This window comes from Convolutriloba macropyga, chromosome 4, assembly GCF_964194025.1.
Source record: "Convolutriloba macropyga chromosome 4, txConMacr16.3, whole genome shotgun sequence".
Taxonomy (NCBI): domain Eukaryota; kingdom Metazoa; phylum Xenacoelomorpha; order Acoela; family Convolutidae; genus Convolutriloba; species Convolutriloba macropyga.
The window spans coordinates 33,237,437-33,265,405 of record NC_134471.1 but is presented as its reverse complement, the minus strand read 5'-3'; the positions used below and the strand labels follow the sequence as shown (position 1 = coordinate 33,265,405).

At 35.1% G+C, this 27,969-nt stretch overlaps 1 protein-coding gene across 1 annotated transcript in view; it reads left to right on the top strand.

Annotated features, from left to right (window-relative positions):
• The window catches only part of LOC142337626 (TPR repeat-containing protein DDB_G0287407-like), an 86,541-nt gene that overhangs the window by 38,426 nt on the left and 20,146 nt on the right, over nt 1-27,969 (top strand). Inside the window, exons 5-6 of the mRNA XM_075386993.1 lie at nt 15,364-15,483; nt 25,382-25,510. Of these exons, the coding sequence (XP_075243108.1) occupies nt 15,364-15,483; nt 25,382-25,510 (249 nt within the window). The remainder of the gene's footprint in view (nt 1-15,363; nt 15,484-25,381; nt 25,511-27,969) is intronic.

The window sequence follows — 27,969 nt, the reverse complement described above, 5'->3', positions numbered from 1 at the left end:
AGCAAAATAACAGCCGTTTTAATCAAGTTTCTGCAAGATGACTGTCTTCAGCAAAACTTTGCAGCATAACCGTATAAGTCAAGATCTTCCAGAATAACCATTTTAGGCAATATCTTGCAAGATAACACAATAAGCAGAATCTTGCAAGTTAAATGTCTTCAGCAAAAATTTGTGTGATAACCGTGTTAAGTGAGATCTTGCAAGATAACTGTTTTCAGCAGACAAGTGTCATAAATAAGATCTTGCAAGATAACTGTCGTCAGCAAAAATTTGCGCAATAACCATCTAAAGCAAGATCTTGCAAAATTTTTGTCCTCAGCAAATTTTTTATGACAACCTCTTTAAGAAAGATTCTGCGAGATAATTGTCTGCAGCAGAAATTTGTAGGCTAATCGTGTTAAGCAAGACCTTGCAAGATAACTGTTCTCAACAGACAACAGTTATACGCAAGATCTTGTCGCAGAAGTTGCAGGACAACCGTTTTAAGCAAAACTCTGCAAGATGACAGTTTCCAGCAAAAATTTGCAGGATAACCGTCTCAAGCAAGATCTCATCGGATAACCGTTTTAAGCAGTATCTGGCAGGACAGACGCCATAGCAAGATCTTGCAAAGTAACTGTCTTCAACAAAAATCTGCAGAATAATGGTCTTGTTAGTAGGTCTTGCAAGATGACTGCCTTTGGAAAGATTTCAAAAGATAACTGCCTCAGCTGCAAAAGAACTATTTTCAGGAAGATTCTGCAAGATGGCTGTCTTCAGCAAAATTTTGCAGGATAACCGTCTAAGTCAAGATCTTGCAAGATAACCGTTTTAGGCAATATCTTGCAATATAACACCATGGGCAGGATCTTGCGAGATAATTGTCCTCAGCAAAATTTTTTACGATAACTGCATAAAGCAAAATCTTGCAAGATAACTTTCTTCAGCAAAAATTTGCAGGATAACCGTCTTATTAGAAGTTCTTGCATGATGACTGCTTTGAGCTAGATTTTGAAAAATAACTCTCCTGAGTTGTAGGATAATCCTTTTCAGCAAGGTTCTGCAAGATGAAGTTCTTCAGCAAAACTTTGCAGGATAACCGTCTAAGTCAAGATCTTGCAAGATAACCGTTTTAGGCAATATCTTAAGATATAATACCTTGGGCAGGATCTTGCAAGATATTTGTTTTCAGCAAAAATTTGCAGGAGAAGCTTTTAAAGCAAGCTTCAGCAAATCAATTGTCTTCAGAAACAGTTTGCAGGATAACCATCTCAAGCAAGATCTTGCAAAATTAATGTCCTCAGCAAAATAACAGCCGTTTTAAGCAAGGTTCTGCAAGATGACTGTCTTCAGCAAAAATTTTGCAGGATAACCGTCTAAACCAAGATCTTCCAAAATAACCATTTGAGGCAGTATCTTGTAAGATAACACAATAAGCAGGATCTTGCAAGTTGAATGTCTTCTGCAAAAATTTGTGGGATAACCGTGTTAAGTGAGATCTTGCAAGATAACTGTTTTCAGCAGACAAGTGTCATAAATAAGATCTTGCAAGATAACTGTCGTCAGCAAAAATTTGCACAATAACCATCTAAAGCAAGATCTTGCAAAAATTTTGTCCTCAGCAAATTTTTTATGACAACCTCTTTAAGAAAGATTCTGCGAGATAATTGTCTGCAGCAAAAATTTGTAGAATAATCGTGTTAAGCAAGACCTTGCAAGATAACTGTTCTCAACAGACAACAGATATACGCTAGATCTTGCCGCAGAAATTGCAGGACAACCGTTTTAAGCAAAACTCTGCAAGATGACAGTTTCCAGCAAAAATTTGCAGGATAACCGTCTCAAGCAAGATCTCATCGGATAACCGTTTTAAGCAGTATCTGGCAGGACAGACGCCATAGCAAGATCTTGCAAAGTAACTGTCTTCAACAAAAATCTGCAGAATAATGGTCTTGTTAGTAGGTCTTGCAAGATGACTGCCTTAGGAAAGATTTCAAAAGAAAACTGCCTCAGCTGCAAAAGAACTATTTTCAGGAGGATTCTGCAAGATGGCTGTCTTCAGCAAAATTTTGCAGGATAACCGTCTAAGTCAAGATCTTGCAAGATAACCGTTTTAGGCAATATCTTGCAATATAACACCATGGGCAGGATCTTGCGAGATAATTGTCCTCAGCAAAATTTTTTACGATAACTGCATAAAGCAAAATCTTGCAAGATAACTTTCTTCAGCAAAATTTTGCAGGATAACCGTCTTATTAGAAGGTCTTGCATGATGACTGCTTTGAGCTAGATTTTGAAAAATAACTCTCCTGAGTTGTAGGATAATCCTTTTCAGCAAGGTTCTGCAAGATGAAGTTCTTCAGCAAAACTTTGCAGGATAACCGTCTAAGTCAAGATCTTGCAAGATAACTGTCTTCAGCAAGAACTTGCAGGATAACCGTTTAAAGCAAGATCTTACAAGATAACTGTCTTCAGCAGGAATTTGCAGGATAACTGTCTTAAGCAAGATCTTGCAAGATAACCGTCTTCTGCGAGATCTTGCAAGATAAGTGGCGTCTTTTTCTTTAATCTTGCAACTTGACCGTCTTCATTTAGAACTCTGGCGATGATTAACGATTACCGTCGTAGTTGAACTAGTTATTTTTTGATGCGTTGATTGGGAGCATAGTACCCTAATAAAAAAGTGATTAATTTCATCAACATTTTTTGTTGGAATACGTTTTGACAGGAGGAAGTGAAGATTCAGAGCAAGAGTAACTCAGACAATTAGTATATTATGCAGGATAACCGTTTTACTCAAGGTTTTGCGAGATGACCTCTTTAGGTAAGATCTTTCAAGATAATTGTCCTCAGAAAAAAATTTGAAGGATAACCGTTTTAAGCAAAATTCTTCAGAATGACTGTCTTCAACGAAAACTTTCAGAATAACCGTCTGAGGCAAAATCTTGCAAGATAACTGTTTTCAGCAGACAATGGTTATAAGCAAGATCTTGAAAGATAACTGTTTTCAGCAGGAATTTGCAGGATAACCGTTCTACTCAAGGTCTTGCAAGATGAGTTCTTCAGGAAAGATCATGCAAGATAACTGTCTTCAGCAAAAATTTGCAGGACAACCCTTTAAAGCAAGATTCAGCAAATCAATTGTCTTCAGAAACAGTTTGCAAGACAACCGACTCAAGCAAGATCTTGCAAAATTATTGGCCTCAGCAAAATTTTTCATGACAACCGTTTTAAGCAAGAGACATCAAGATGACTGTCTCCATTACAAATTTCCAGGATAACCGTTTTATGCAAAATCTGGCAGGATAACTGTCTTCAGCAAGAATTTGCAGGATAACCGACTTAAGCATGATCTTACAAGATAACTGTTTTCAGCAAAATCTTGCCGGACAACCGTTTTAAGCAAGATTCTGCAAAATGACTATTTTCAGCAAAAACTTGCAGGATAAACGTTTTAAGCAAAATTTTGCAAGATGACGGTTTTCGGCAAAAATTTGCAGGATAACTGTTTCAGTCATGATCTCACCGGATAACCATTTATGCAATATCTTTCAGAATAACCGCTATAGCAAGATCTCTCAAAGTAACTGTTTTCAACAAAACTTTGCAGGAGTACCGTCTTAAGCGTGATCTTACAAGATAACTGTCTTCAACAAAATCTTGCAGGACAACCGTTTTAAGCAAGATCCTGCAAAAAGACTATTTTCAGCAAAAACTTGCAGGATAATCGCCTCAGTCATGATCTCACCGAATAACCGTTTTAGACAATATCTTGCAGAATAACCGCTATAGCAAGGTATTGCAAGGTACCTGTCTTCAGCAAGAATTTGCAGGATAACCGACTTAAGCATGATCTTACAAGATAACTGTTTTCAGCAAAATCTTGCAGGACAACCGTTTTAAACAAGATTCTGCAAAAAGACAATTTTCAGCAAAAACTTGCAGGATAATCGCCTTAAGCAAGGTCTTGCAAGATAATTGTTTTCAACAGACAAAGTTTATACGCTAGATCTTGCCGCAGATATCTGTCCTCAGCAAAAAATTGCAGGATAACCGTTTTAAGCAAAATTCTGCAAGATGACGGTTTTCGGCAAAACTTTGCAGGATAACCGTCTCAGGCAAGATCTCACCGAATAACCGTTTTAGGCAGTATCTTGCAGAATAACCGCTATAGCAAGATCTTGCAAGGTAAATGTTTTCAACAAAAAATTGCAGGAGAACGGTCTTAATCATGATCTTACAAGATAACTGTCTTCAGCAAAATCTTGCAGGACAACCGTTTTAAGCAAGATCCTGCAAAATGACTATTTTCAGCAAAAACTTTCAGGATAACCGTCTAAAGCAAGATCTTGCAAGATAATTGTTTTCAACAGACAAAGTTTATACGCTAGATCTTGCCGCAGATATCTGTCCTCAGCAAAAAATTGCATGATAACCGTTTTAAGCAAAATTCTGCAAGATGACGGTTTTCGGCAAAACTTTGCAGGATAACCGTCTCAGGCAAGATCTCACCGAATAACCGTTTTAGGCAGTATCTTGCAGAATAACCGCTATAGCAAGATCTTGCAAAGTAAATGTCTTCAACAAAAAATTGCAAGAGAACCCTCTTAATCATGATCTTACAAGATAACTGTCTTCAGCAAAATCTTGCAGGACAACCGTTTTAAGCAAGATCCTGCAAAATGACTATTTTCAGCAAAAACTTTCAGGATAACCGTCTAAAGCAAGATCTTGCAAGATAATTGTTTTCAACAGACAAAGTTTATACACTAGATCTTGCCGCAGATATCTGTCCTCAGCAAAAAATTGCAGGATAACTGTTTTAAGCAAAATTCTGCAAGATGACGGTTTTCGGCAAAACTTTGCAGGATAACCGTCTCAGTCAAGATCTCACCAGATAACCGTTTTAGGCAATATCTTGCAGAATAACTGCTATAGCATGATCTTGCAAGGTAAATGTCTTCAACAAAAAATTGCAGGAGAACCGTCTTAATCATGATCTTACAAGATAACTGTCTTCATGTCTTCAGAAAAATCTTGCCGGACAACCGTTTTAAGCAAGATCCTGCAAAATGACTATTTTCAGCAAAAACTTTCAGGATAACCGTCTAAAGCAAGATCTTGCAAGATAATTGTTTTCAACAGACAAAGTTTATAGGCTAGATCTTGCTGCAGATATCTGTCCACAGCAAAAAATTGCAGGATAACCGTTTTAAGCAAAATTCTGCATGATGACGGTTTTCGGCAAAACTTTGCAGGATAACCGTCTCAGGCAAGATCTCACCGAATAACCGTTTTAGGCAGTATCTTGCAGAATAACCGTTATAGCAAGATCTTGCAAGACAATTGTTTTCCGCAAAATCTTGCAGGACAAACGTTTTAAGCAAGATTGTGCAAAAAGACCATTTTCAGCAAAAACTTGCAGGATAACCGTCTTAGGCGAGATCTTGCAAGATAATTGTTTTCAATAGACAAAGTTTATACGCTAGATCTTGCTGCAGATATCTGTCTTCAAAAATAATTTGCAGGATAACCGTTATAAGCAAAATTCTGCAAGATGACGGTTTTCGCGCAAAAATTTACAGGATAACCGTAACAGGCAAGATCTCAACGAATAACCGTTTTAGGCATTATCTTGCAGGATAACCGCCATAGCAAGCTCTTGCAAAGTAACTGACTTCAGCAAAAATTTGCAGAATAACCGTCTTATTAGAAGGTCTTGCAAGATGACTGCCTTAGGCAAGGTTTTGAAATATAACTGTCTTCATCAAGAATTCGCAGGAGAACCGTCTTAAGCAAGATCTTGCAAGATAATTGTTTTCAACAGACAAAGTTTATACGCTAGATCTTGCCGCAGATATCTGTCCTCAGCAAAAAATTGCATGATAACCGTTTTAAGCAAAATTCTGCAAGATGACGGTTTTCGGCAAAACTTTGCAGGATAACCGTCTCAGGCAAGATCTCACCGAATAACCGTTTTAGGCAGTATCTTGCAGAATAACCGCTGTAGCATGATCTTGCAAGGTAAATGTCTTCAACAAAAAATTGCAGGAGAACCGTCTTAATCATGATCTTACAAGATAACTGTCTTCAGCAAAATCTTGCAGGACAACCGTTTTAAGCAAGATCCTGCAAAATGACTATTTTCAGCAAAAACTTTCAGGATAACCGTCTAAAGCAAGATCTTGCAAGATAATTGTTTTCAACAGACAAAGTTTATACGCTAGATCTTGCCGCAGATATCTGTCCTCAGCAAAAAATTGCATGATAACCGTTTTAAGCAAAATTCTGCAAGATGACGGTTTTCGGCAAAACTTTGCAGGATAACCGTCTCAGGCACGATCTCACCGAATAACCGTTTTAGGCAGTATCTTGCAGAATAACCGCTATAGCAAGATCTTGCAAAGTAAATGTCTTCAACAAAAAATTGCAAGAGAACCGTCTTAATCATGATCTTACAAGATAACTGTCTTCAGCAAAATCTTGCAGGACAACCGTTTTAAGCAAGATCCTGCAAAATGACTATTTTCAGCAAAAACTTTCAGGATAACCGTCTAAAGCAAGATCTTGCAAGATAATTGTTTTCAACAGACAAAGTTTATACACTAGATCTTGCCGCAGATATCTGTCCTCAGCAAAAAATTGCAGGATAACTGTTTTAAGCAAAATTCTGCAAGATGACGGTTTTCGGCAAAACTTTGCAGGATAACCGTCTCAGTCAAGATCTCACCAGATAACCGTTTTAGGCAATATCTTGCAGAATAACTGCTTTAGCATGATCTTGCAAGGCAAATGTCTTCAACAAAAAATTGCAGGAGAACCGTCTTAATCATGATCTTACAAGATAACTGTCTTCAGAAAAATCTTGCCGGACAACCGTTTTAAGCAAGATCCTGCAAAATGACTATTTTCAGCAAAAACTTTCAGGATAACCGTCTAAAGCAAGATCTTGCAAGATAATTGTTTTCAACAGACAAAGTTTATACGCTAAATCTTGCTGCAGATATCTGTCCTCAGCAAAAAATTGCAGGATAACCGTTTTAAGCAAAATTCTGCATGATGACGGTTTTCGGCAAAACTTTGCAGGATAACCGTCTCAGGCAAGATCTCACCGAATAACCGCTTTAGGCAGTATCTTGCAGAATAACCGTTATAGCAAGATCTTGCAAGACAATTGTTTTCAGCAAAATCTTGCAGGACAAACGTTTTAAGCAAGATTGTGCAAAAAGACCATTTTCAGCAAAAACTTGCAGGATCACCGTCTTAGGCGAGATCTTGCAAGATAATTGTTTTCAACAGACAAAGTTTATACGCTAGATCTTGCTGCAGATATCTGTCTTCAAAAAAAAAATTGCAGGATAACCGTTATAAGCAAAATTCTGCAAGATGACGGTTTTCGCGCAAAAATTTACAGGATAACCGTAACAGGCAAGATCTCAACGAATAACCGTTTTAGGCATTATCTTGCAGGATAACCGCCATAGCAAGCTCTTGCAAAGTAACTGACTTCAGCAAAAATTTGCAGAATAACCGTCTTATTAGAAGGTCTTGCAAGATGACTGCCTTAGGCAAGGTTTTGAAATATAACTGTCTTCATCAAGAATTCGCAGGAGAACCGTCTTAAGCAAGTTCTTACAAGACAACTGTCTTCAGCACAATCCTGCAAGACAACCGCTTCAAGCAATATCCTGCAAAATGTCTATTTTCAGCAAAAACTTGCAGGATAACCGTCTAAAGCAAGATCTAGCCAGATAATTGTTTTCAACAGACAACGGTTATACGCTAGATCTTGCTGCAGATATCTGTCCTCAGCAAAAATTTGCAGAATAACCCTCTCAGTCAAGATCTCACCGGATAATCGTTTTAGGCAATATCTTGCAAAACAACCGCTATAGCAAGATCTTGAAAGGTAACTGTCTTCAGCAAGAATTTGCAGAATAACCGACCTAAGCATTATCTTACAAGATAACTGTTTACAGCAAAATCTTGCAGGTCAACCGTTTTAAGCAAAATTCTGCAAGATGACGGTTTTTGCGCAAAAATTTACAGGATAACCGTCTCAGGCAAGATCTCACCGGATTACGTTTTAGGCAATATCTTGCAGAATAACCGCTCTAGCAAGATCTTGCAAGATAACTGTGTTCAACAATAATTTGCAGTACAACCCTTTAATGCAAGATTCAGCAAATCAATTGTCTTCAGAAACAGTTTGCAAGATAACCGTCTCAAGCAAAATCTTGCAAAATTATTGTCCTCAGCAAAATTTTTCATGACAACCGTTTTAAGCAAGAGACATCAAGATGACTGTCTCCATTACAAATTTCCAGGATAACCGTCTTAAGCAAAATCTGGCAGGTTAACTGTCTTCAGCAAGAATTTTGCAGGATAACCGTCTGAAGCATGATCTTGCAAGACATTTGTTTTCAGCAAAATCTTGCAGGACAAACGTTTTAAGCAAGATTGTGCAAAACGACCATTTTCAGCAAAAACTTGCAGGATAACCGTCTTAGGCAAGATCTTGCAAGATAATTGTTTTCAACAGACAACGGTTATACGCCAGATCTTGCTGCAGATATCTGTCTTCAAAAAAATTTGCAGGATAACCGTTTTAAGCAAAATTCTGCAAGATGACGGTTTTCGCGCAAAAATTTACAGGATAACCGTAACAGGCAAGATCTCAACGAATAACCGTTTTAGGCAATATCTTGCAGGATAACCACCATTGCAAGCTCTTGCAAAGTAACTGACTTCAGCAAAAAATTTGCAGAATAACCGTCTTATTAGAAGGTCTTGCAAGATGACTGCCTTAGGCAAGGTTTTGAAATATAACTGTCTTCAGCAAGAATTCGCAGGAGAACCGTCTTAAGCAAGTTCTTAAAAGACAATTGTCTTCAGCACAATCTTGCAGGACAACCGTCTCAAGCAAGATCCTGCAAAATGTCTATTTTCAGCAAAAACGTGCAGGATAACCGTCTAAATCAAGATCTTGCAAGATAATTGTTTTCACCAGAGAACGATTATACGCTAGATTTTGCTGCAGATATCTGTCCTCAGCAAAAATTTGCAGAATAACCGTCTCAGTCAAAATCTCACCGGATAAAGTTTTAGGCAATATCTTGCAGAATAACCGCTCTAGCAAGATCTTGCAAGATAACTGTCTTCAACAATAATTTGCAGTACAACCCTTTAGAGCAAGATTCAGCAAAGCCATTGTCTTCAGAAACAGTTTGTAGGATAACCGTCTCAAGCAAGATCTTGCAAAATTATTGTCCTCAGCAAAATTTTTCATGACAACCGTTTTAAGCAAGAGACTGCAAGATGACTGTCTTCATTACAAATTTCCAGGATAACCGTCTTAAGCAAAATCTGGCAGGATAACTGTCTTCAGCAAGAATTTTGCAGGATAACCGTCTTAAGCATGATCTTACAAGACAACTGTTTTCAGCAAAATCTTGCAGGACAAACGTTTTAAGCAAGATTCTGCAAAATGACAATTTTCCTCAAAAACTTGCAGGATAATTGCTTTAAGCAAGATCTTGCAAGATAATTGTTTTCAACAGACAACGGTTATACGCTAGATCTTGCTGCAGATAATTGTCTTCAGCAAAAACTTGCAGGGTAACCGTTTTAAGCAAAATTATGCAAGATGACGTTTTTCGCGCAAAAATTTACTGGATAACCGTCACAGGCAAGATCTCACCGAATTACCCTTTTAGGCAATATCTTGCAGGATAACCGCCATAGCAAGCTCTTTCAAAGTAACTGACTTCAGCAAAAAATTGCAGAATAACCGTCTTATTAGAAGGTCTTGCAAGATGACTGCCTTAGGCAAGGTTTTGAAATATAACTGTTTTCAACAAGACTTCGCAGAAAAACCGTCTTAAGCAAGTTCCTACAAGATAACCGTCTTCAGCAAAATCTTGCAGGACAACCGTTTTAAGCAAGATCCTGCAAAATGAATTTTCAGCAAAAACTCCCAGGATAACCGTCTAAAGCAAGATCTTGCAATATAATTGTTTTCAACAGACAAAGGTCTTAAGCTAGATCTTGCCGAAGATATCTGTCCCCAGCAAAAACTTGCAGGATAACCGTATAAAACAAAATTCTGCAAGATAACGGTTTTCGGCAAAAATTTGCAGGAAAACCGTCTCAGGCAAGATCTCACCGGATAACCGTTTTAGGCAATATCTTGCAGAATAACCGCTATAGCAAGATCTTGCAAGGTAACTTTCTTCAACAAAACTTTGCAGGACAACCGTCTAAGTGAAGAGCTTGCAAGATAACACCATGGGCATGATCTTGCAAATTAATTGTCTTCAGCAAAAATTTGCTGGAAAATTGTCTTATTAGAAGGTCTTGCAAGATGACTGCCCTAAGCAAGATTTTGAAAGATAACTGTCCTCAGCTGCAGGGTAACCCTTTTCAGCAAGTTTCTGCAAGATGACTGTCGTCAGCAAAAGTTTGCAGGATAATCGTCTAAGTCAAGATCTTGCAAGATAAACGTTTTAGGCAAAATCTTACAAGATAACACCATGGGCATGGTCTTGCAAAATAAGGTTCTTCAGCAAAATTTACAGGATAACCGTCTTATTAGAAGGTCTTGCATGATGACTGCTTTAAGATAACTGTCCTCAGCTGCAGGATAACCGTTTTGGGCAAAATTCTGCAAGATAACACCATGGGCAGGATCTTGCAAGATAATTGTTTTCAGCAAAAACTTGTAGGATAACCGTATTAAGCAAATTCTTGAAAGATAACTGTTCTCAGCAGACAACGATTATAAGGAATATCTTTCATGATAACTGTCTTCAACTGCAGGATAATTTTTTTCAGTAAGATTCTGCAAGATGACTGTCTTTAGCAAAACTTTGCAGGAAAATCGTTTAAGTCAAGATCTTGCAAGATAACCGTTTTAGGCAATATCTTGCAAGATAACACCATTAGCAGGGTCTTGCAATATAATTGTTTTCAGCAAAAACTTGTAGGATAACCGTCTTATTAGAAGGTCTTGCAAGATGACTGCCTTAGGCAAGGTTTTGAAATATAACTGTTTTCAACAAGACTTCGCAGAAAAACCGTCTTAAGCAAGTTCCTACAAGATAACCGTCTTCAGCAAAATCTTGCAGGACAACCGTTTTAAGCAAGATCCTGCCAAATGACTTTTTTCAGCAAAAACTCGCAGGATAACCGTCTAAAGCAAGATCTTGCAATATATTTGTTTTCAACAGACAAAGGTCTTAAGCTAGATCTTGCCGCAGATATCTGTCCCCAGCAAAAACTTGCAGGATAACCGTATAAAACAAAATTCTGCAAGATAACGGTTTTCGGCAAAAATTTGCAGGAAAACCGTCTCAGGCAAGATCTCACCGGATAACCGTTTTAGGCAATATCTTGCAGAATAACCGCTATAGCAAGATCTTGCAAGGTAACTTTCTTCAACAAAACTTTGCAGGACAACCGTCTAAGTGAAGAGCTTGCAAGATAACACCATGGGCATGATCTTGCAAATTAATTGTCTTCAGCAAAAATTTGCTGGAAAATTGTCTTATTAGAAGGTCTTGCAAGATGACTGCCCTAAGCAAGACTTTGAAAGATAACTGTCCTCAGCTGCAGGGTAACCCTTTTCAGCAAGTTTCTGCAAGATGACTGTCGTCAGCAAAAGTTTGCAGGATAATCGTCTAAGTCAAGATCTTGCAAGATAAACGTTTTAGGCAAAATCTTACAAGATAACACCATGGGCATGGTCTTGCAAAATAAGGTTCTTCAGCAAAATTTAGAGGATAACCGTCTTATTAGAAGGTCTTGCATGATGACTGCTTTAAGATAACTGTCCTCAGCTGCAGGATAACCGTTTTGGGCAAAATTCTGCAAGATAACACCATGGGCAGGATCTTGCAAGATAATTGTTTTCAGCAAAAACTTGTAGGATAACCGTATTAAGCAAATTCTTGAAAGATAACTGTTTTCAGCAGACAACGATTATAAGGAATATCTTTCATGATAACTGTCTTCAACTGCAGGATAATTTTTTTCAGTAAGATTCTGCAAGATGACTGTCTTTAGCAAAACTTTGCAGGAAAATCGTTTAAGTCAAGATCTTGCAAGATAACCGTTTTAGGCAATATCTTGCAAGATAACACCATTAGCAGGGTCTTGCAATATAATTGTTTTCAGCAAAAACTTGTAGGATAACCGTCTTATTAGAAGGTCTTGCATGATGACTGCTTTAAGATAACTGTCCTCAGCTGCAGGATAACCGTTTTGGGCAAAATTCTGCAAGATAACACCATGGGCAGGATCTTGCAAGATAATTGTTTTCAGCAAAAACTTGTAGGATATCCGTATTAAGCAAATTCTTGAAAGATAACTGTTTTCAGCAGACAACGATTATAAGGAATATCTTTCATGATAACTGTCTTCAACTGCAGGATAATTTTTTTCAGTAAGATTCTGCAAGATGACTGTCTTTAGCAAAACTTTGCAGGAAAATCGTTTAAGTCAAGATCTTGCAAGATAACCGTTTTAGGCAATATCTTGCAAGATAACACCATTAGCAAGGTCTTGCAATATAATTGTTTTCAGCAAAAACTTGTAGGATAACCGTCTTATTAGAAGGTCTTGCATGATGACTGCTTTAAGATAACTGTCCTCAGCTGCAGGATAACCGTTTTGGGCAAAATTCTGCAAGATAACACCATGGGCAGGATCTTGCAAGATAATTGTTTTCAGCAAAAACTTGTAGGATAACCGTATTAAGCAAATTCTTGAAAGATAACTGTTTTCAGCAGACAACGATTATAAGGAATATCTTTCATGATAACTGTCTTCAACTGCAGGATAATTTTTTTCAGTAAGATTCTGCAAGATGACTGTCTTTAGCAAAACTTTGCAGGAAAATCGTTTAAGTCAAGATCTTGCAAGATAACCGTTTTAGGCAATATCTTGCAAGATAACACCATTAGCAGGGTCTTGCAATATAATTGTTTTCAGCAAAAACTTGTAGGATAACCGTCTTATTAGAAGGTCTTGCATGATGACTGCTTTAAGATAACTGTCCTCAGCTGCAGAATAACCGTTTTGGGCAAAATTCTGCAAGATAACACCATGGGCAGGATCTTGCAAGATAATTGTTTTCAGCAAAAACTTGTAGGATAACCGTATTAAGCAAATTCTTGAAAGATAATTGTTTTCAGCAGACAACTGTTATAAGCAAGATCTTGCAAGATAACTGTCTTCAGCAAAATTTTTCAGGATAACCGTCTTATTAAAATGTCTTGCATGGTGACTGCCTTTGGCTAGATATTAAAAAATAACTCTCCTTAGCTGCAGGATAATCATTTTTAGCAAGGTTCTGCAAGATGAAGTTCTTCAGCAAATCTTTGCATAATAACCGTCTAAGTCAAGATCTTGCAAGATAACTGTCTTCAGCAAGAACTTGCAGGATAACCGTTTAAAGCAAGATCTTACAAGATAACTGTCTTCAGCAGGAATTTGCAGGATAACTGTCTTAAGCAAGATCTTGCAAGATAACCGTCTTCTGCGAGATCTTGCAAGATAAGTGGGGTCTTTTTCTTTAATCTTGCAACTTGACCGTCTTCATTTAGAACTCTGGCGATGATTAACGATTACCGTCGTAGTTGAACTAGTTATTTTTTGATGCGTTGATTGGGAGCATAGTACCCTAATAAAAAAGTGATTAATTTCATCAACATTTTTTGTTGGAATACGTTTTGACAGGAGGAAGTGAAGATTCAGAGCAAGAGTAACTCAGACAATTAGTATATTATGCAGGATAACCGTTTTACTCAAGGTTTTGCGAGATGACCTCTTTAGGTAAGATCTTTCAAGATAATTGTCCTCAGAAAAAAATTTGAAGGATAACCGTTTTAAGCAAAATTCTTCAGAATGACTGTCTTCAACGAAAACTTTCAGAATAACCGTCTGAGGCAAAATCTTGCAAGATAACCATTTTAGGAAATATCTTGCAAGATATCGGCCATAGAAAGACCTTGCAAATTAACTGTTTTCAGCAAAATTTATGCAAGATCTTCCAAGCTAACTATGCTCAGCAAAAAAACTGTAGGACAACGGTTTTACGCAAGAAACTGCAAGATCACTTGTTTCAGCAAAAATTTGCAGGACAACCGTTTTAATCAAGATTCTGCAAAATGACTGCCTTCAGCAATAGTTTGCAGGATGACCGTCTCAGGCGAGATCTTACAAGTTAAACATTTTACGCAATATCTTGCAAGACAACCGTTTTTAGCAAGATCTTGCAAGATAAATGTCTTAAACAAGATCTTGCAAGATAACTGTTCTCAGCAAGCATTTGCACAATAACCGTCTTTGGTATGATCTTGCAAGATAAACGTCCTCTGCGAGATCTTGCAAGATAACGGCAGTCTTTCTTAAATCTTGCAACATGACCGTCTTCCTTAAGACCGTTCACAATGATAAACGATTACCGTCGGAGTTGGACTAGGGAATTTTATTGATCATTCGATTGGGCTCATAATACCCTTGTAGTTATAATGATAAATAATTCCATCAACAATTTTTGTTGGAATATGTTTTGTTAGGAGGCAGTGAAGTTTCGCAGCAAAAATTCCTCAGACAAGTTCCGCAGTATAATTTGCAGGATAACTGTTTTACTCAAGATGTTGCAAGATAACTGTCCTCAGAAAAAAATTTGCAAGATAAACGTTTTAAGCAAAATTCTTCAAGGTGACTGTCTTCAGCAAAAACTTTCAGAGTAATCGTCTGAGGCAATATCTCGAAAGATAACCACCATAGCATGAGCTTGAAAGGTAACTGTATTCAGCAAAATTTTGCAGGATAACAGTCTTATTCAAGTTCTTGCAAGATGACCACCTTATGCAAGACCTTGCAAGCTAACTGTCCTCAGCGAAGACTGCAGGACAATTGTTTTACGCAAGATTCTGCAAGATGACTGTCTTCAGCAAAAATTTGCAGGACAAAAGTTTTGAGCAAGATTCTGCTAGATGACACTCTTCAGCAAAAGTTTGCAGGATGACCGTCTCAGGCAAGATCGTGCAAGATAACTGTATTCAGCAAGACTTTGCAGGAATTGTTTTAAGCAAGATCTTGCAAGATTATTGTCTTCAGTAAGAATTTGCAGGATAACTGTCTTAAGCAAGATCTTGCAAGATAACCGTCTTCTGCGAGATCTTGCAAGATAAGTGGCGTCTTTTTCTTAAATCTTGTAACATGACCGTCTTCATTAAGATCTTTCACGATGATAAGCGATTACCGTCGGAGTTGGACTAGGAAATTTATTGATCCGTTGATTGGGCTCATACTACCCTAGTAGTAATAATGATAATTAATTTCCTCAACATTTTATTTTGGAATACGTTTTGACAGGAGGCAGTGAAGATTCACAGCCAGAATTTCTCAGACAAGCAGTGGACTAGTCTGGATGGACTGGCTTCCTGTGCTTTCTTCGTTGGTGACACTCAAACAGCTGAACGAATGTACAGAGGGGTAAGGCTAAGTATTCGGGAGCTATCATATTCCCTCTCCCCAAATAGTTTGGTTATTGCACTACCCCTCACCCAAAGGCGCACTTAGCTTGAAATAGAAATATGACATTTAACCATCTGAAGTTTGTTATTGGAGTTTAGGACTGCACTGCGGACCGAACCAAAGCAAATTAGATCCGAAACAATATTGTGCTGTAAAAACGTTTATCTTGAGAATAAGCCAAATTCTTGAAAATAACATTTCTATGAATTGACTACAAGCGACCTTGTCACTTTAACTGTACGTTCTATAATATGTCATAATATTTTAATTACTTATTTACATTCATATAAAGGTTATCTGACTATCAAAATTAACGCCTTCAAGTTTATAGTTTAATCAAAATCACTCCTGAGTATTAGGTATTTGGCATTAAGTATTTAGGTAGTTAGAGTAAAATACCCGGGGTGAGAAACAGTTGTTCTAGAATTTTCCTCTTATGGATACTTTTTATCATAGAACAAAAAATTCTACTTTTCTTTAAAAACTTCTCTAACACTTCGTCTTTATCATAAATGAACAAATTAGGTCAACAAGTTTTTGTATCTATTATTAGCCGGCCGATGTTTAAACCGCAGCATAAAAACCCATCGATAATTTTGTTTAAGTTTTTTTATGAGAGTCCTTAACTCTCACATTACACAAAAATCTGCTTGCTTTTCTTTCTTACAACTTTCTTACACAAAAGATCTGGGCTTCGGATATCTAGACCTAAAAACATTACGTATAAGCTAGAATCGATGTACACTGCACTAGAAACTTACAGTACAAAAAAATAAATGTGGAACATATAGAATATGCAAGGAGGTCCCTGAAAGCGCGCCAGAAAAGGGTGAGGGTACATGACAAACAATCCAGTTTTTTCTAAAGAAATAATAAAATAAGTAGTCGGTGCGATGGATTTGTTTTCAAATTATTTAGCAGTTTATGTCCGAAATATTTAACAAACACACGAAAATTTTTGACTGGTTTCTTGGCTATAATTTCATTAACTTTTAAATAAAGGACAGAACCAATCTTTAAATATCAAAGATAGCAAGTGTTTTCGTTGCCACGCTGCCAATCTGCTGAAAACTGGAAAATTGTAATTTACCAAAGATTTTTTGCAATTTTGAGCTTATGATTCTCTATTTTTTGAACTTTTAAAAGCATTTAAGAATTTTTATTGCTTGAATTTTCTCATAAGCGCCCACTCGATTCATATTTAACTTTAAATAATATTTGTTTCTCATATTTGAAAAATTTGGTAGTGTGTTTTCATTGATTCTCAAAATAGTCGAAATAGACAACTTATTGTAACAATTATTAAAAACTAACAAATTTTCGTTGACGAAATTTTCATTGATTATTTATAACTTTAACAAAAGTGAACAAACTTTCCCGAAGACGCCTTATAGGAGAGTTTTTATTCATCCATGTTTTGAAATATGTGTTTGCACGTGGTAGTAGAATTGTTACAAAGCATATTGCATTTTATTTTCGTAATGATCAGTACTCTAATTACGAACTTTCATAATGAATAAATAGTCCTCAATTTAAGTAGAGGTTTTGAAATACAAAAAAAATGCTCAATGCAACTAATGAATGCTTTTTAAAGTTTTTTTTTCTCAAACAAAACTAAGGAAAATTTCGAACAAAACTAAGGGAAAGTTGAACATTAGCTTCTACGATTGATCAATGAACATTGACTTTGTCTACGCGACCAAATTTCGTGCAGCCGAGGAAGATGGAAGTCGAGGAAAAAATCCTCCCATAATTATTACTATTAATTTTTGAATAATTAATAGTTTCGTTTAATTGTTGTCTGCAAAAAAATGATACCGTTAGTCACTCTCTCAGAGGTTGAACACTTTGAAATCAGTTATTTCGTTGTCTACGTAAAAATTACAGCATCCGCAAAAAATTGGAATATACAGTTTTGTTGTCTTCGTCAAAAATATGTTCACTCTGATTATCTGCTAAAATCTGAGGTTTTAAAAACTGTTTCAATCATTTTCATATTTAAATTTTAAAAACGCCGAAGAGATTTGATGAACTCTACAAAAAAAGTTTTTGGAGATATTGTTAACTGTGAATCAAATAGAGCAAATGAGTAAACCAATTGTGTAAAATACAACAAATGAAACAAACCATTTTTGAGTGTTGTATATGCGAAGGTCAAATTTTTTCACTTCTTTTTAATTTTCTTTGGGTTATATCATGTTGCATAAAGATTTTCTCACTGAAGTTTTTCAATACGTTAATATATAGTAGGTTTATTACATGCAAAGTCCTCTTTGCCCACTATATTTTTATTCGTTAATGTTCTAAGAAGCAGCCTGAACATTTGTTATATACAAAAAAATAAAAAATAAGTTGCATCACTGGTTCTTATCCTTATTGTGTTTTTGCGATTTTCTTCACCAATTACGTGCACTAAATATAGAAAACAAATTCTTCATCGTCATGTTAAGTCATCATCCTTGAACGTAAGTTATCACGCTAAGACTAATAAGATTCGAACTTATGTGTCCAGTGTTCGAAACGGTCACTTTCATTAAACTTTGCGTTTTGTGGAAATGTTTGACGTTATTTTCAATTTATCATAACCATTTTCCACGATGGAACAGTGGTTTCCAAAACATGGAAAAGAGTAACTTATATCTTACAAAAAGCTTACTTTTTGTAACTATTATTTGTGGATTAATTTAATCCAATTGTACCATTTTCAGCTTGTAATTGATTTGAGATTTGTATGAGCAAATTTTATTAGTAATGAATTGAGAATCAATTAAAAAGCCTAATTGTTTTTGCGAAGACTGCTATGGGTAATTGTAAAACTGGTAATTTCTGTCATATTAAACAGATAGTAACGAGAGGATTCTTTCTGAAATTGATCAGTTTTGGTTTCTTTTAAAAAATTTCGATCGATCAACCAAAACAGCGTTTTTTGACTCCATTAATTTATAATAATAATAAAACGACCAGAACTTGTACCATAAAACACATTCTGTAACCTTGCTGTGGAAATTACCGCCAAATATGCCTTCAGCTCAATAATTTTCGTATGAATTATATTTTTCAATCTGTAATTTCGTGCCCATTACACCGCAGAGGTATACCCAAAAAATTCCGCCTTTGTAAAATTGGCTCGAAAATTAGATACATAAAATGAACGAAATCAGAAGACATCCTTTGTATCTTACCTTTCGCGAAAGGGGTTCCGCCAACTTTGCGAAATAAAAGAACATTCGGATCGAAAAGTAGGTTAGTCTTTTAGCACGTTTCCGCTTATTTTAGGCATCTATTATTCGCATTAAAAGTATCTCTAATCCGCTATTGAGCATTATTAAACGCGCTCTTTTTGAGCAAGCAAAGTAATTTAGTACTTTGTTAAAAGCACTTTAATGGATTTAATTGAAGCTTTCAAAGCTTTAAAGTGATTTAAATACATGCAACCACAAAAACTGATTTTTTTCCCGAAAAATCCCTTGCACATCAGAGGCTTTGTATATCAATGTGGGACTGGCTGATTTTAATAAGTAGTAATAAATAGTACTAATAAGAAGTAAAAAGTAGTAATAAAGTACTATAAGTAGTAATAGAGTAGTAATAAAGTACTACTAGTAGTAATAAGTTAGGTTTAATTAATTAATTAGTAATAAAATTAGGCTGAAATGCGGATTATATGCGAAATCGGGCTATATTGCGTGCAAAAAATTGTTACACAAATGGAGCAGATGCGTGATACAAGGCATGCGAAAAACAGATTGTAAAGTTTTTACTTGTATTTCGCGGCTAGGATTAGGACACTTTTGCGAACACGGGCTGCTAATTTCCCTTCCATTTTGCCGGTTTTTGCTAAAGTAGCTAGTTTCCGCAATATCGTTCCATTTGCAATGCAGTATTATAGTAAAAACGAACACCAGATACACGCATCGGGCATATCTGCCCGTGACGATTTGGGTATACATCTGCGGTGTTATGCCATTTTAACGTTGTCAAGTGGCAAATTAACACTTAGTGTAAAGTACTCATTCAACATTGTAAATTGTATCAAGTGCCATTTTAACTCTTTGTATCAAAACATATAGTAGTTTTTGAAATATTGCTTTTGGATAGACGCACGTATTAAAATTAAGGATTTCTATTTACCCGGTGAACCAAAACTCTCTTTATTAAACTGTGCCAACAAACACATGCGTTTTTTGCGTTAATTTTAGTTGGTATGATCTAACATGACGGCTCGGTAATGTGCGATTGCACATAAGGTTCCGACCCCGCTCATCCACATTTTTGGCATAATTGTCTACCAAATGAGGGACAGATAGAAAAAAATCAAAAAATCAAGTTTTTTTCAAAAAAAAAATTGGTGAAAATATAGCCTCCAAAGCAAATCACTCAGTAGAGTAAAAAATGATGCATGAGGTTGATGAGATAGGCCAATATTAAGTAAGCGAGTCAAGACGAACAGCAAAATCAAACAACAGCAACAAACGTTAATTACATCAAAAAGTTTTTGTCTGTTTTAAAAACAAAACTTATTAACAAAGTCACATTACCGTCAGACAAAACTAAAACTAAACAAAATAACTTCTAATTCACCAGGAAGGATATGAGGCTAATCAAGAGTAAGCCCTGGTACCAATTAGACATTAAAAAACAAAAACAGTAAAATTTAAAAACTCGATTATTTTTTTTAAGAAAGAATGATTTTCAAATTGAAGAAAATCATTAGAAAGCAATTAAAATATCCCATATGTTTTCGATAATCAATGCTTCTATGGAAGGGAATTAAGAACTGTCGGTAATCATTTTTTTACGCGAATACAAAAAGAACAACTAATAGACAACAAAAAAATTCAATTAGAACTTGCCAGGAAAGGCTTTCGAAGCCGTAAAGTCATACTTTAGCCCTTAAAAATTTTAGACTGCTTCTTCTTCGAAAATCAATAATGTATTATGCGACTTCTCATTATTGATATGAGGTGACAAGTTGACAAAAGAGAAAAACAAGCAAAATGAAGTAATACTTGATTTTTTAAATTCAAGTGTTATTCTTTGGAAAAAAAATTATTTCAAAGTCATGAAAGCCATTAATTACAACAAAAATAAATAAATAGGTTCGTTTATTCTTCCAAAGGAAGCTTTTGAGACCTAAAAATTTCCAGAATAAGTCTTATATTGACAAAAACTACGTCGAATATGGCAAAAATTAAAAACTAATTTACTTTTTTTGTGAAAAACCCGTGTCGAAGCCAGTAAAGTCATAACGAATCCTTTAAAAACATTAGATGTTTCAAACCAATCCCTTTTGATACCTTCCCCTGACACCAATAATGTCATATTTGGTCAGCAATTAACGAGACTAGGTAACAAACAAACAATAAAAGGAGCAAAACTGCGAAGTTAAAAAGTGTTTTGTTTTTTATTTTGGAAAACAATTTTTTTCAAAGTCATGAAAGCCATCAACTATGTACTAATATCAGAATATCAGCTCATCTATCTTTCCATGAAAAGACAATCAAACGGAGTCAATGTACAGGAAATTTCATACGACTAAAAAGACAGAGTGAAGACGACAGTTGAAGGCAAAATTAAAAAAATCATTTACATTCTTCGAGAGAGTAGTGTTCCAGCCGTTAAAACCATATTCTAATTCTTGAAGGATTTTATTTTTATCAATTGTGTCTTATTTTAAACGCCAATAATGTCATATATGAACTGTCAATAACTTGATAATTTGACAAAACTAGAGAAATTGAAAAATGAGCAATTAGCTAAAAATAAGAAAATGTGAAATCTAGTATTATCAAAGCCTGAAAACCCTAAATTAAGGCTTAAAACCCGCAATAGAATTTAAATTTTAAATCATGGGAAATAAGATGCATTCTTTCTTAGATGACATTAAGCTATAAGATGTTAAAATTAAGAAAAAATAGGCAAAGATCAATAAGCCATTATTTATTTAAAAATCAAACATCATTAAAAGTCAAAAATTACCATCAGCTTTCAAGTAAAAATTCAGATGCATTGGAAGCTGCTTAGGAAACCAATTGGACCTATCACTACTGAGCATTGATTTGAGATGTTCTGTTCTTTAATTAATATTAAAAAGATCGACTAATTTAATTTAAAAAAAGACCGACTGATTATAATCCGAAATACTTTTAGATTGTAACAGTCCAAGATTGGTCCAAAACTAGCCCTGCTAATGCATTTTGTATCTTAGGAACAGTAAATTTTTTGAATGTTATCAATATAGATAATTTGTTAGTAAAAAATCAAAAAAATCATGCTGCGTCTTTGATAATCAACGAGTAAAGTTAGAAAAAAAACGGCAAAGTTCTAATTACAGAGCACTCTCAATGGAAGTTGAAGTGTAAATACCTTTTTTGAGTCTGCAAAGATTGTATAATGGTTTTTGGGTGTTCATTCAAATTTTATCAAAGTGGACTAAAGTAACTTATTTCGTGCTGTTTTGATGAAAAAGTCTGAATTTTGAATTGTTTAGCCAGAATTTTTGACAAAAAATTAAAAGAAATAGTTAACATTATTATTTTGTCCTTAAAAAGAAAATCAACACCACTTTCCTAAAAAGTGTTAGCTATTTTTAGCGTGATGCAAGGCATGCGAAAAACAGATTGTAAAGTTTTTACTTGTATTTCGCGGCTAGGATTAGGACACTTTTGCGAACACGGGCTGCTAATTTCCCTTCCATTTTGCCGGTTTTTGCTAAAGTAGCTAGTTTCCGCAATATCGTTCCATTTGCAATGCAGTATTATAGTAAAAACGAACACCAGATACACGCATCGGGCATATCTGCCCGTGACGATTTGGGTATACATCTGCGGTGTTATGCCATTTTAACGTTGTCAAGTGGCAAATTAACACTTAGTGTAAAGTACTCATTCAACATTGTAAATTGTATCAAGTGCCATTTTTACTCTTTGTATCAAAACATATAGTAGTTTTTGAAATATTGCTTTTGGATAGACGCACGTATTAAAATTAAGGATTTCTATTTACCCGGTGAACCAAAACTTTCTTTATTAAACTGTGCCAACAAACACATGCGTTTTTTGCGTTAATTTTAGTTGGTATGATCTAACATGACGGCTCGGTAATGTGCGATTGCACATAAGGTTCCGACCCCGCTCATCCACATTTTTGGCATAATTGTCTACCAAATGAGGGACAGATAGAAAATAATCAAAAAATCAAGTTTTTTTCAAAAAAAAAATTGGTGAAAATATAGCCTCCAAAGCAAATCACTCAGTAGAGTAAAAAATGATGCATGAGGTTGATGAGATAGGCCAATATTAAGTAAGCGAGTCAAGACGAACAGCAAAATCAAACAACAACAACAAACGTTAATTACATCAAAAAGTTTTTGTCTGTTTTAAAAACAAAACTTATTAACAAAGTCACATTACCGTCAGACAAAACTAAAACTAAACAAAATAACTTCTAATTCACCAGGAAGGATATGAGGCTAATCAAGAGTAAGCCCAGGTACCAATTAGACATTAAAAAACAAAAACAGTAAAATTTAAAAACTCGATTATTTTTTTTAAGAAAGAATGATTTTCAAATTGAAGAAAATCATTAGAAAGCAATTAAAATATCCCATATGTTTTCGATAATCAATGCTTCTATGGAAGGGAATTAAGAACTGTCGGTAATCATTTTTTTACGCGAATACAAAAAGAACAACTAATAGACAACAAAAAAATTCAATTAGAACTTGCCAGGAAAGGCTTTCGAAGCCGTAAAGTCATACTTTAGCCCTTAAAAATTTTAGACTGCTTCTTCTTCGAAAATCAATAATGTATTATGCGACTTCTCATTATTGATATGAGGTGACAAGTTGACAAAAGAGAAAAACAAGCAAAATGAAGTAATACTTGATTTTTTAAATTCAAGTGTTATTCTTTGGAAAAAAAATTATTTCAAAGTCATGAAAGCCATTAATTACAACAAAAATAAATAAATAGGTTCGTTTATTCTTCCAAAGGAAGCTTTTGAGACCTAAAAATTTCCAGAATAAGTCTTATATTGACAAAAACTACGTCGAATATGGCAAAAATTAAAAACTAATTTACTTTTTTTGTGAAAAACCCGTGTCGAAGCCAGTAAAGTCATAACGAATCCTTTAAAAACATTAGATGTTTCAAACCAATCCCTTTTGATACCTTCCCTTGACACCAATAATGTCATATTTGGTCAGCAATTAACGAGACTAGGTAACAAACAAACAATAAAAGGAGCAAAACTGCGAAGTTAAAAAGTGTTTTGTTTTTTATTTTGGAAAACAATTTTTTTCAAAGTCATGAAAGCCATCAACTATGTACTAATATCAGAATATCAGCTCATCTATCTTTCCATGAAAAGACAATCAAACGGAGTCAATGTACAGGAAATTTCATACGACTAAAAAGACAGAGTGAAGACGACAGTTGAAGGCAAAATTAAAAAAATCATTTACATTCTTCGAGAGAGTAGTGTTCCAGCCGTTAAAACCATATTCTAATTCTTGAATGATTTTATTTTTATCAATTGTGTCTTATTTTAAACGCCAATAATGTCATATATGAACTGTCAATAACTTGATAATTTGACAAAACTAGAGAAATTGAAAAATGAGCAATTAGCTAAAAATAAGAAAATGTGAAATCTAGTATTATCAAAGCCTGAAAACCCTAAATTAAGGCTTAAAACCCGCAATAGAATTTAAATTTTAAATCATGGGAAATAAGATGCATTCTTTCTTAGATGACATTAAGCTATAAGATGTTAAAATTAAGAAAAAATAGGCAAAGATCAATAAGCCATTATTTATTTAAAAATCAAACATCTTTAAAAGTCAAAAATTACCATCAGCTTTCAAGTAAAAATTCAGATGCATTGGAAGCTGCTTAGGAAACCAATTGGACCTATCACTACTGAGCATTGATTTGAGATGTTCTGTTCTTTAATTAATATTAAAAAGATCGACTAATTTAATTTAAAAAAAGACCGACTGATTATAATCCGAAATACTTTTAGATTGTAACAGTCCAAGATTGGTCCAAAACTAGCCCTGCTAATGCATTTTGTATCTTAGGAACAGTAAATTTTTTGAATGTTATCAATATAGATAATTTGTTAGTAAAAAATCAAAAAAATCATGCTGCGTCTTTGATAATCAACGAGTAAAGTTAGAAAAAAAACGGCAAAGTTCTAATTACAGAGCACTCTCAATGGAAGTTGAAGTGTAAATACCTTTTTTGAGTCTGCAAAGATTGTATAATGGTTTTTGGGTGTTCATTCAAATTTTATCAAAGTGGACTAAAGTAACTTATTTCGTGCTGTTTTGATGAAAAAGTCTGAATTTTGAATTGTTTAGCCAGAATTTTTGACAAAAAATTAAAAGAAATAGTTAACATTATTATTTTGTCCTTAAAAAGAAAATCAACACCACTTTCCTAAAAAGTGTTAGCTATTTTTAGCAAAATTGACGAATTTTTAGTAAAAAAAAACCCGGAAAATGTAAATAAAATCAACGGAATTCACTCTATTTTCTCAAAAAGTTTATACTACAATAACTCCCTGTAAAAAAAACGAAAATCTAAAAAATCTTTTTAATTCCAAATTCTGGACGAGCTTTCTAATGATACAATTCTCAACTCTTTACAATGAATACATCGATCGGCCAAAATTGTCTGAACAAAAAACCCATTTGAGTATATAGTTCCTCCCCCCTCAAGAGGGGTCGGAACAGTAAGTGGCGGAATTAGGCATCGCAATTTATTATCCCCTGGGGCTAGAAAACAGTTCCATAACGTACCTTGCTGCATTGTGGATGAGACATTTAAACTCGAAATTCTGTATTTCTCAGGTGGTGGAGCATTACGAACAAACTGCATTGACCACGACAGACTCTCAAATTGCAGGCATGATATGCAATCTAGCAAATGCTGTTAGACGAAATGGAAAGAGCGATGAAGCCAGAGCTTTATACAAAAAGGTATTAATAACTTATATCGCAAACGTTAGTTGCATTCGATTATGGAAGCAAAAATTATGGAAGCAAAAGATATTAGAAGTTTTCAAAACTGCTGCGTTTAATTACTTCAGACTACATTTGAACAATCGAGACCACAGGAAAAACATCACGATTTGACTTTGTTTGAGAAAAACTCGGATAATGCGAGAAACTTTCTAAACAACTTGTACCCTGGGTTACAGATTGCCACTAATTACCAATACAGAAAATAATTTAGGGGATTTGCTGCTTCTGGTGTGATAAACATAAAGGAACTAGCAATGCTGTTCCTTAAAGCCTTTTCTTTGAACAAAATGTGCACTTTCATTAAAACTAGTGCATACTACAATCCGAAGGATTCGGATTGCATTGGGGCGCTGTCTTTTTTTTCTTCAAGTCAATGAGAAGTGAGAAAGAGTGGTTCAGCCACGCGTGAGTAGTAAAGGGAGAAAAAATGAGAATTTTTGAAGCCTAATTTCTTTTCAACTTACTTTCAAAATAGAGTAAGGAGTTGAGTTTAGAGATTTTTTGAAGTATTTTCTTCACGTGCAGCATTCCATTTTCAGTGCTTTTTCTCTTGAGTGCTATGGAAATGATGAACATATGTTCTAATTGCGCCTACTTGCATTTGCCTTAATCTCTCAACTGGAGCTAATGCCTTTATGACTTTTTACCAAACTTGTTGTCATAAAAAAAGAGAATTTTTGATTTTTGGCGGTTTTCATTGCTGTTATCTTATCAGAGTGTCGTTATAAGATATCTAATCGACTGCTATTAAATCAAAATTGAATAAAGTTATGTGCTTTAGTACATAGCTATTGGATTCTATGACTTTTAAAATTACTATTACAATTAATCCTAATTGTTGCGTGAGTTGAGAGCAGTAGCTTTTTAAAACCTGTCCAATTTTCGAGTTTTTTGTTTAGTCTTGTCGCTTGACCTCAATAATAACAGTTCTTATTGGCTTTCTATTGCGGCATAATTTCAATCAGTTGATTGTTTCCCACTTTTTGCTATTACTTTTATGAACTAATGCACTATTTGTTTTTGAAACGTTTTACTGAATTTTTAATTTTGCCTCTACGTTATGTGTTTTTTGTTCCTTCATCACCTAATGGATTTTATTAAAAATGACCTACAACTTCTAAAGTAGTATCGCATGAGTAGTAAGATAATAGGGTACTAAGATGGGGAGGGGAGTTATCCTACGAATTAATACGTGTGATAATAGGGGGTTATCCTTGGCGGCGCTAGATGTAAAACATTTGACTGTGGCCGTGTATGGGTGATACATGTAAACTAGCTACATGTAGGTGGAAGTGTGCATTTATGTGGCTAGAGTCATTTTTGAGTAAGCGTTTATAAAATCATATGGCCACCATTGCTACAGTTGATTTGAAGAGTATTCACCAAAGTTACAAGGAAATCGAAAAAGAATATTCACAATACGGTGAACGATTTTTATACTTTTTAGCTACTTGTCTGCATTTGGATCCTGAGATTGATTTAGATATAGCTTTGAAACTACGACCTTATGGTGGTTTGATTGGTATCGACAATCCAGCCCTCGAAAAATATTTTAAACCATTCAAAATTTTGAGACTGCATACGATACTTCACGACGCTGCCGGTTTTTTATGTGAATATAGTGAAAAAAGTCCAGGCTATTCTTACGTATTACCTTGTTCAGTGACAAATGAGTACCTTGGTCATGTGACTGGAATTGCTTTTTGTTTATACGTAAAATCTTTCAAAAATAATTTATTTAATTTGCTGGAATGTTGAAATCCAGAGCGGTTGTTCTTGATTTTGAAGGCTTTCGAAGTAAAAAATCTGGATTTATAATAAAAAAATTTGCGGTATCTACCGAAAATTACAACGATATAATTTGGTTTTTACCTCCAAACTCATTCAACATACTTTCTTCGAGTGAGCAAAGATCTTTCCTTTAAATTCCTTCATGGTCTCTCGTGGGAGACAGGAGAGTACCCTTATCAGTATTTGCAACAGATTTTTCAAACGATAGTTCCTCGATTTCCCTTTTCTGGTTTTACGCCTTTTCTGGTTGTTACAGAGGAACGTTATCAACTTGGAAACTTGTTCTGCCCAAAAATTGAACACTTGAAATTATATCGGGAGACAGCTGTTTGTAAATTACATGCATTGAGTTGCCCAAAACGACAGAGAAGCAAACATTGTGCCAATAAGAAGGCAAAAGTCTTTTACCAGTGGCTGACGAATGAGTCGTCGGTTAGAGAAACCAGCCCCGTCTCTACTGCAAGTGAATTTGTCTCCAAATTTGACAGTATACAGTTGCATAACGCCTGAAAATCAGTTAACGGTTACTCTTATCAAGGAAGAAAAAATTGACACAAGAGGCCAAACAGTTTTGAGAGAACAGCAGATTTTGTGTGCTGGTGCTGAAATAGAAGCTTTCAAAA